The sequence below is a fragment of the Perca flavescens genome, chromosome 5 (genome assembly GCF_004354835.1).
Source record: "Perca flavescens isolate YP-PL-M2 chromosome 5, PFLA_1.0, whole genome shotgun sequence".
NCBI lineage: Eukaryota > Metazoa > Chordata > Actinopteri > Perciformes > Percidae > Perca > Perca flavescens.
Genome location: NC_041335.1, coordinates 40,615,785 through 40,626,718, shown reverse-complemented (window position 1 = coordinate 40,626,718; position 10,934 = coordinate 40,615,785). Strand labels below are relative to the sequence as shown.

Here is a 10,934-nt window from a genome sequence, read left to right as displayed (position 1 = left end):
ACTTAATAATACAAGAACACAAAAGTATGCTATGCATGCTAACATATGCAACATTATGTTTGTATGAATTGTCTTATATCTTGTATAGTCAGTGTTCACAGAGTTGTTTCAGTTTCAGCCACTGCTTTAAATGTGTATTAAAAACCTTGAGTTCGGTCAATGTTTTAATTTCTAATGGTAAAACGTTCCACAATTTTATGCCTCTTACTGAAAATGATGTCTGACCAAATGTTGTTCTACGTTTTGCCGCCATACAGTTACCACTTATTGTGCCTCTAGTTCTTATTCCGCTCTTTAGTTTCACTACTAATTGACAAAATATTTCTGGTGCAAGGTTATTCACACACTTGGAAATTAATTTTAAAAATGAATAATTTACAAAACTGTATAATGTATAATGCACTCAATTGGTCATCTCTAAGTAGTAGAAGACACACACACTGGCTTCAACTTATATTTGATTGTATTTATTTCAATTATCCTCCTTATTTAAAACAGCATCTTGTACCTTATACATCAAACTATGAAGTTCGGCACTCTACTCAACTTTATTTCTCTCTCTTTACTTCTTACTTGTTTACTTATTTACTTTTTATTGGCCATTTTGGCCTTTTGGTGGTTGTAATGTATTGATGAATATATGCAGGTGGTGTTTTTTTTTTTTTATATCTTATACTTCTCTGTTGTTATGTAATTACTGTGTTATATGTTGGGACCCCCTTGAAAACGAGATGATACATCTCAAGGGGTTTATCCTAATAAAGAAATTTGAAACAAATGCCAGCTCAGTCATTTGCATTTCATATCTCTGTTTGAATAAAGAGGTGCATACGGTTACCGTGCATATGGTTACCTTGGTTACCTTTGTGTTTCATATTGCTGTATTAATAATAAATTAAATAAACAATAAAGAGGTGCATACGGTTACCGTGTGTACGGTTACCGTGCGCACGGTTACCTTGGCGGCGAGCCGCTGTTTCTCGGGGCTGTCTCCTTTAGACGAGGACGACGTCTGTCTGAGCCGTGACTGGCCGCTGCTCGGCCAATCAGGGCTGGATGACATCATGCTGCCGGAGGCCGGGCGGGGAGGGTAGGCGGAGCCTCCGCCGCTGAGCATGCTGGGAGGCGTGCGGCCCCGAGGAGGCCCCGGAGGAGCAGAGGAGGGAGGGGGCTGATCGATGCGTCTCTGGGGACCGGTGGAGGACTGCCGAGGGGGGGCGGGGCCACCTGAGGGGGAGGAGCCTGTTAGAGACGCTGTATACACAGATACTCGTTACTAACGAGAGCTTCCTGTCTCCTAAAGGGGGCGGGGCCACCTGAGGGGGAGGAGCCTGTTAGAGACGCTCTATACACAGATCCTCGTTACTAACGAGAGATTCCTGTCTCCTAAAGGGGGCGGGGCCACCTGAGGGGGAGGAGCCTGTTAGAGACAATTGTATACACAGATCCTCGTTACTAACGAGAGATTCCTGTCTCCTAAAGGGGGCGGGGCCACCTGAGGGGAGGAGCCTGTTAGAGACGCTGTATACACAGATCCTCGTTACTAACGAGAGATTCCTGTCTCCTAAAGGGGGCGGGGCCACCTGAGGGGGAGGAGCCTGTTAGAGACGCTGTATACACAGATCCTCGTCACTAATGAGAGCTTCCTGTCTCCTAAAGGGGGCGGGGCCACCTGAGGGGAGGAGCCTGTTAGAGACGCTGTATACACAGATCCTCGTTACTAACGAGAGATTCCTGTCTCCTAAAGGGGGCGGGGCCTCATTTAACACTAGAACACTAGTGTGAGACGTGTTTCTGTCTCAGGACCAAACTCCCTCCAGATCTGGAGACACAGAGAAGCTAACGTTCACCAACACCCGAGTCTATATCCCCGACATTCCACTTCTGGCATTGTTCCGGAGCCGACCTTCTTTTTTTAACCTTTATTTATTCAGGGAAGGTTCACTGAGAGGCAGTCTCTCTTTTGCAGGAACGCCCTGATCACATTCGCACAGTTACACATTCATACTGGAAGCTGCCCAGCAGAGGTGTCAAAAGTATTCACATTCATTACTCAAGTAGAAGTATAGATACTAGGGTTTGAAAAGACTTTTGTAGAAGTTGAAGTATCAACTCAAGCTTTTTACTTAAGTAAAAGTGTAAAAGTACTGGTTTCAAAACTACTTAAAGTATAAAAGTAAAAGTAATGTAAGGCAGAGATCTTCAACAGGGGGTCCTCAGAGTCATTGCAGGGGGGCCTCCAAATTATTGTACATTTTTGAGTCTTTAAAAAAATAAATAAAATGCCTTAACATAATTCCAACCTATTATTAGCAAATATAAATTCCCACTGATGATAGGCTTACTGGCCTATAGGTAAGGTAGTCACTAAGATATCAGCCCACAGATACAGTTAATCCTAGATTTACTGTGCCACATATTATGTAACATTAAAATATGATTTATAAAATCATGCCAACAATGAATATTTTAATAGCTTATGAAAAAAGGTACGTAAGAAGGCTTTAGGTTACCCTAACAGTTATTGAAGGCCCAGTTTAATATGAAACTTAATTTCATACAATATGTAGTAGGGGGTCCCTGCTACATCTCACTTTAAGTTAAGGGGTCCTTGGCTTAAAAAACGTTCAAGACCCCTGATGTAAGGGGGGGAAATGTCATTAAGGACAACTCTAAAACGCGGGGACAAAATCATATGACTATAATAATGTTACAGTATATTAAAATCATACCTGCAAACTCAGAAGGGCTGAAAAAGGTGACACGTAGGCTACATCTCTTCTGTGTTTTTCAGACAACGGCAGCTACAGTCTGGTGTCAGACTCCTCTCCAGTGAAATACAGACACACTTTACACCGTTTAGCTCTCAGCATTTTATCATGTTTACTCCATCTTCTAGCTAACGCTCGGCTAACCTGCTTCCAACTGTAGTGTTGACTAGCGTCCCGTGCGGCGATGTTCAGTTCCCTCTATCGTCCGTTTTCGGAGCATTGCGCAGGCACCTAAGGCACCGAAATCCGTGTTGCTATTCGGTCCGGTAGATAACGGCCGTTAAGGCACCGGTGGCGTATTAGCACCGGGTCTGTACAGGTGTTATGGATCGCGTACAAACCAATAGGGTGTCGGAATAGCTATGTTTATACTTCTCATCCAACCACAATCAAATTCACTCTCTCCGGATGGAGCGATCTGGATAGGTTTTTGTGTGTGTGTGTTTTTTTGAACGATGACTGACGAGCTGGAATGAAAACAAGCCGAACTGAAATATGAGTAACGAGGCTATTTTTAAAATGTAGGGAGTAGAAAGTACAGATAATTGCGTGAAAATGTAAGGAGTAGAAGTAAAAAGTATGCTGTAAAATAATTACTCCAGTAAAGTATTTGTACTTCGTTACTTGACACCTCTGCTGCCCAGTACCACCACAGTCTGATCTGACCACATTCATACTGGAAGCTGCCCAGTACCACCAGTCTGATCTGACCACATTCATACTGGAAGCTGCCCAGTACCACCACAGTCTGATCTGACCACATTCATACCTGGAAGCTGCCCAGTACCACCACAGTCTGATCTGACCACATTCATACTGGAAGCTGCCCAGTACAACCACAGTCTGATCTGATCACATTCATACTGGAAGCTGCCCAGTACCACCAGTCTGATCTGACCACATTCATACTGGAAGCTGCCCAGTACCACCACAGTCTGATCTGACCACATTCATACTGGAAGCTGCCCAGTACCACCACAGTCTGATCTGATCACATTCATACTGGAAGCTGCCCAGTACAACCACAGTCTGATCTGATCACATTCATACTGGAAGCTGCCCAGTACCACCACAGTCTGATCTGATCACATTCATACTGGAAGCTGCCCAGTACCACCAGTCTGATCTGACCACATTCATACTGGAAGCTGCCCAGTACAACCACAGTCTGATCTGATCACATTCATACTGGAAGCTGCCCAGTACCACCACAGTCTGATCTGGTCACATTCATACCTGCACTGTAAAAACGGATTTTGGAGGGTAGTAAATACAACACATGCAAATTGTTTAAATTTTACTGCAAATATATTAGTCAGCAAGCAAATATACAATAATGGGTAAATTCTACCTACATTACATATTTTATAACAGTAACATTTGCAGCCTAAACAAATATAATAAAATCTACCCCAAAATGATAAGTCTGCAGTTCAGAGTGAACATGCGTCAGTGCTGGTTCTTGGCCATGTTCTATCGTTTCACTGGCGGGACACTGGAGTCAAGCTGTTCGGTTTAACTAAGGTAAGATTCCTTTTTAACAGGTTGCTGTGTGTAATAAACTTATTTAATGGTTGGTTTAGAGTGTATATTTGGCTTGCTTCTCTAGGCTGTTAACAAGTTACTCAATGGCAGTCTGTCATTAAAAGTTAGCAAGCTACCGAAAAGCCAGCTAGCTAGCTAATGCCAGAGTTGAAAGGCTAACGTTAGCTTCTAATGTTACTAAAACGTAGCAATGTGGAGATTGTTGGAAGAGATGTTAGTTACGTTACTTCAAACTAGCTAACGTTACCTGTCGTGGCATTTGACAGTGTCACAATGTAACGTTATTGCTTTCACGGCTGAACCATGTAGGTTCCAAATGTAAGCTAACTGTTAGCTAACATTACAGGTAATGTCACCTAACGTTAGCTAGGTAGCCGGATAGATACAGTAAGGTTACCTAATAGTATTGATAAGCCCCGACATTACCTGCTTTTGAGAAAATAAATTTTAGGCCAACCTTAGCTACATAAAGTTTGGCTTACTCAGCTTTCATCTTACCAAATCCGTTTGTTAATTAATATACAATACAATTGAGATAGGGGTGGATAAAAAAGGGTGAACTCAACTGTGAGGGCAGTGCAACAACCGGTCAATCTCTGTTACACGCATACGCTAACTACAATACACAAATACACTGTAAATGAGGTGTGTGTGTGTGTATATATATATATATATATATATATATATATATATTATTTTCTTTTTTTTTCACTAATAAGTGTAAAGAATTTGTAGAAATAAGTTAATCACTAAATGCATCTATTCACAGTCCCAATGTGTCGAGAGAGAAAAAGGGATGCAGTTGTTTGTCGCCTCATTGAGTACCTTGGGGAACATCAAGAAGATTTCATCCAAGATTGCTAGGTATGTTATTAAATGATCGATCAATTCAAGGTATCACATGGTTACACATAGGATTGCCCTGATACTATGGTTTAATTTCCGATAACACAGACACACACACACACACACACACACATATATAGTACATAGAAACTGTGTATACTTGGCACAGCCACCATTATGGGACAGACATGCCACCCCTTCTAATGTCAGTTTAGTTTGTAATGAGGCAGGAGGTCTATCCACAATTAAAATCATAATGTAACTTGGTTATATTAATAATGCAGGTTTTTAAACCAACATACTTTATGCAAACTTTCTCACATTACTGCTAATCAGTTACTAAAATAGGGTTTTAAAAACATTTGAGGTGAGAAATAGGCAATAAAGTCACAGTTTTAATTTGTCACTGAATTGTATTGAAGTGCTGATTATTAAAAACAAACTCTACTTGGGTTGATTTGGCTTAACCAAGAAAACATGATCAATAAATGTATTGGGATAGTATCTTGTTATTGTCCTTAACTTAAACGTGCATATTTTTGTTTCTTTTTTTAACATGGAGGATGAAAATGAGGACAACATGGGCTAAACCATAAAGGTGCTTGTGATCCATAATCCTGCAGCCAAGGAGCATACAGCAGATGTGTTGATTGCGATGGAGGGAAACAAAGTGCTGAACGTGTGTGGAAACCCAACCAAGGCATGTGTGCTGTTGATGGGATTGATCTACGCTCTCAAACTTGAGTATTCCAAGAAGCTTGAGTATACTTAAAGTTTTTCAGAAACTCTTTTGGTGCTTGACAGAGCAAAGCTGCTCAAGAAGGTCCAGAGCCTCAAAAGTAAGCTAATGATGAACTGTTTGTCACCGTGTTCAGGCACAGACTGTTTCCTGGGAACTTACTGTTGGTGCTGAAGAATGCTCACTGTACAATGCAATCAGACAATTTCATCTCCCAAAGAGCAGTGTCACATTGAAATTCACTACATTCAAATGCATATCATCTCATGGATCAATGTTATTCAAAAGATACATATTGGTTGAGCAAGGACTGAACTCAGTGTGTTTCTGACTGGTACTAGGCTGTTAATTCATTTAACCAAAGGGACACGGTGTTGAGATGTGGAAAATGCTGTTTTTTGTTCAGGCACAGACTGACTGGTTATCTTCAACAATCCCATAAGGCTTTGCAAATATCTGCATATGTTCCTCAAACATATAAAAAAATGTAAGATGTTCATGTTTGGTATAACAAACAAACTGGAATCCACATATGAAGGGTTGAAGAAACTTGTTTCAGTTGAATAAGCAGAGTGGAGAGGGTTCTTTTGTACCTCCTCCTGTCCTTATTTTTTTGAACATTTCATTGATTAAAAGAAATTGACATGATCAAATATCTCCTGTGTCTGACAATAATTTTTTTAAAGTAAAGTTTACCTTCCCTGAATAAGTAATGATTAATTAGTCATATTGTTCAATTATTAATAACAATTATTAAGTAGTAAGTGCTTACAATCAAGAGGTAATGTTACTTACTTTTTTATAAGTAATCAGTTGTGTAATGTATTGAGAAATATTAGGTAGACTTTACCTAATTTCTTTTAGTGTATCATAGCTGTTAAATGTAGATATGCTTCACTCAAAACATATGGTGAAATCTACCCAAACAGACTGAGTGCAAATTGTTACCTCACATTTATTGAGTAGATTCTATAGGTTGCTTTTTACAGTGTGGAAGCTGCCCAGTACCACCACAGTCTGATCTGATCACATTCATACTGGAAGCTGCCCAGTACACCCACAGTCTGATCTGATCACATTCATACTGGAAGCTGCCCAGTACCACCACAGTCTGATCTGACCACATTCATACTGGAAGCTGCCCATTACAACCACAGTCTGGTCTGCTGGCCACTGAGCAGCTCCACTGGAGCGGTTGGAGGTTAAGGGCCTTGCTCAAGGGCACCTCAGTGGTTGTAATGAGGGAGGGACAAGCGCTGCTCTTTCACTTTTCACTTCCTCTGTCTCTGTGTTGGCGTTCTAACCTCCGGTGGATTTGTGAGGACTATGGTTAACTACTCCTCAGATCTCTGCAGGGTAAATCCAGACAGCTAGCTAGACTGTCTGTCCAATCGGAATTTTCTGTTGCACGACTAAAACTACTTTTGAACGTATACACGTTCCACAAAAACAAGTTCCTTCCTTAGACTATTTAGCAGAGGCTCTGTGGCTCTGTCCGGAACTTAGCCCCGCCCACGATGATTGTGATTGGTTTAAAGAAATGCCAATAATCCAGAGCACGTTATTCTCCCATCCAAGAATGCTGTGTGGACTAGCCAGACCCTCCTCCGCAGCGCTGTGGAGGAAGGTCTGACCCTAATAATAATAATAATTAACTTTTATAAATAATAATGAACCTGAGGCTGTTACCTGTGAGCGTGTCGGTCAGCGCTCGCCGTGAGTATTCCTCGCCGCTGCTGCTGCTCGACATGGCCGACATCCTCTCCCCCCTCTCTGCCCCCCCCAGCCCAACAGACATCTGGGTGAGAAACGCCGGCTTGGTTGCCATGGCGCCCCTGTCGTCTGCGTTCCCCTGGGACCCCGCCGAGCCATCCGAGGGTGTGGCATCCGTCTGCGGTTGCCGCGGCGACGTGGTGGTCATGTGGTACACGGGGTTCTGGAAGGAGAGGGGGAGGAGCCCCGTCCTGCGCTGCCATTGGCCGTCATCGAGGCCCTCACTAGGGGAGGAGTCCTGCAGGTCGACCAGAGACAGACTGCGGCTCTCGGCGGTCAGATCTGGCCCCGCCTCCATCTCGGTGGGCTCAGAGTATGAAGAGCTCGCCGCCGGAGAACCCTGCAGGCCTGCAGGAAGTGACAGAGGACAGGAAGTTACATCAGAGGGAAAGGAAGGGACATCAAAGGGACTAGAAGGGACAGGAAGGGACATCAAAGGGAATAGAAGGGACTAGAAGGGACAGGAAGGGACATCAAAGGGACAAGAAGGGACATCAAAGGGAAAGGAAGGGACATCAAAGGGACATCAAAGGGACAAGAAGGGACATCAAAGGGAAAGGAAGGGACATCAAAGGGACAAGAAGGGACTAGAAGGGACATCAAAGCATCAGGAAGGGTCAGGGTAACCAGAGTTGTTGGAACAACATAACTCTGTAAAGATTTTGGGGTACATTTGGTGTTTTGTATCAACTTTTGGTTCAGATATCATTTTAATTTGGTGTCCAGAGTAACAAGAGATAGTTAGACAAATTATTTATTCAGTCGATGTGCTGCAATAACAGCAATCAGCAGAATGACTATTATCCCTCATACTTGTTCCGCCACATTTTTGTCCTGCTACTAGTCAAAGAGCGTTACCAACACATGCACACAAAATACATAGAAACGTGTGTAACGATCGGGAATGGTGTGCTATGACTTATCTAAGAGATTTGCCGCACGGTTTTCACAAAATCTGCAAAAATAATGCAGCGAAATTTCCCATAGACTTTAATGGGAAATCTTTGGGAAATCGCTCAAAACAACCCCTCCTTGGGGCTATACTGTATTACCATACTTTAATGTAAAAAAATAAATAAAAGTGTAAACCGAAGACAAGACTTTGGCCTTTATTGGGCTGCGTGGTCATACGGATATCAAGCACGGTTTCTACAAAATCACAGTTCATGTATCGTTGAGTTTTCAGACCGTTTCATATTTTCCGATGTGTGTGTATGTGGCCGGAATGTTGAGAGTGGAGAACAGAGGGGGGAGCTGCAGTACGATTCTCAGAAATCTTTCCAAACAAATTACTCTCTCCCCTACAGTTTTCACTCTTCATACATCATGGTTGGTCAAAATGTAGAAAATCTTGTGCCGGTCGCAGACATGTAACTATGGATTCCACCGGACTTAAACTTTTGGCTCTGTTCATACCAACTGCCGATAGAAACAATGAAAAAAAATATCTGGAAGGATGCAGACGGTTCCCTGTTTGTTACCTGCTCTGTGTCCCATATATTTGACACCACATCAATGCGTTCACCAGACCTTTATCTCTCTGTGATGATAATATTTTTGCCGTTTGGACCCACGTTTTTGAATTAGAAAACAAACTTAACAGGTATAATTATCATTAAATGGACATGTATGATCCATGGAAGATACTGTCTGCCCCTCCCTCCTCTACTCCCTCATTGTGGAAATCACCATAGAAAAAAATTCTTACACACACACACCTATCATGGAGACTCTTTACAGTAGTCCGTTTTGTCTTCTCTTTACAGGACATGTCAAACAGCAGATTTACTGTTAGCCGGTGTTATTCGGATGTGTACCAAGTAGTAGGCACACTGTCAAACTTTCATGCGGAATTTTCTAGTTAATATTATTTATGTATTTAGAGAAAAAAAATAGAACATTTTAGGGAAAAAAAGAGACATAAGAGTTTGTGAAAATGTCCCAATATTTAGAGATAGGAAGTTGTTCAGAGGTGAAAGGTCAGACGTTAGGGGTCAGAGGATACCAAAGGTCAGACATTAGAGGTCAAAGGTCAGAGGTTACCTGAGGCCGGCTGCAGACTGGATCCTTTAGTGACAAAGAACAAATCTTTGTTCTCCGGAGTTGGAGACGGAAGTCTGGTGAAATCAACCAAACTAAAACACACACACACACACACACACACACACACACACACACACACACACACACACACACACACACACACACAGACACACAGACACACAGACACACAGACACACAGACAAACACACACACACACACACACACACACACACACACACACACACACACACACACACAGACACACACACACACACACACAGACAAACACACACACACACACACACACACACACACACACACACACACACACACACACACACACAGACACACACACAGAATCACTGACTAAAATAATTACAGATCAATCATTTTGTATAGAATATTGAATGATTAATATAATAAATGATAAATAACTGCTGCTGTGTTCAGAGGAACATTAATCAATGTGTTACCCTTGGATACGACAGCTCTTCTGGCTGACACCTCTGCTCAGGGAAACGTTTATTATGGGATGAGATATGTCTCAGTAAGAGTTGTTGTGTGTAAATGTGTAATCTGTAAATATAGAACACATTCCACAAATACAAAATCAAGATTTAAAAACTCACAAAAAAATGATCTGAAAATATAAAATGGATCTGCAAATACACAATTCAGTCTTGGCCCGTGGCCCCAAACTGGGGGACCTTTGTTTAGACTGTTTGATTGACATCTTCCTGAGTCTCCTGTTAGGGCGGGACCAATCACAGTTCTTCATTCTAATTGGTAGAAAAGATTTGTGATGTAATGAACTTCCATCAAAGCTCCGCCCACTTCCATCTTGAGCAGAGTTCAAGCAGCCAGAAGAACTGAAAACACCCGTATGGTGTGTAGAGGCTTTAAGTCCCGCCCCCCGCCCACAGATGCTAATGCTAAAAGGAACCACGATGCTAACCCTCCGTCCAGTCCCACGCCGCCCTGCAGGCCGAGGGAAGGATTGCACGCCGCCAGAGGAGGAGAGAGGGGTGGAGACAGAGGGGGTGGAGACACCATCCGCTGAGGCTCCGGAGAGGAAACAGAGATGGCCTCTGGGTAGACCACGCCCCCTGGGTAGGCCACGCCCCCGGGGTAGGCCACGCCCCCTGGGTTAGCCAGAGCCGCCGACACTTCTCTGACGATCCGAGGAAGAGGACCGAGCTTTGACAGGCAGGACTGGA

General features: G+C 42.8%; 1 protein-coding gene across 1 annotated transcript in view; it reads right to left on the bottom strand.

Moving 5' to 3' along the window:
• Positions 1-10,934, bottom strand: part of dab2ipa (DAB2 interacting protein a) — a 59,097-nt gene that overhangs the window by 8,192 nt on the left and 39,971 nt on the right. Inside the window, exons 13-16 of the mRNA XM_028579239.1 lie at positions 10,673-10,929; positions 9,718-9,809; positions 7,591-8,022; positions 959-1,227 (exon numbers count right to left, since the gene is read on the bottom strand). Of these exons, the coding sequence (XP_028435040.1) occupies positions 959-1,227; positions 7,591-8,022; positions 9,718-9,809; positions 10,673-10,929 (1,050 nt within the window). The remainder of the gene's footprint in view (positions 1-958; positions 1,228-7,590; positions 8,023-9,717; positions 9,810-10,672; positions 10,930-10,934) is intronic.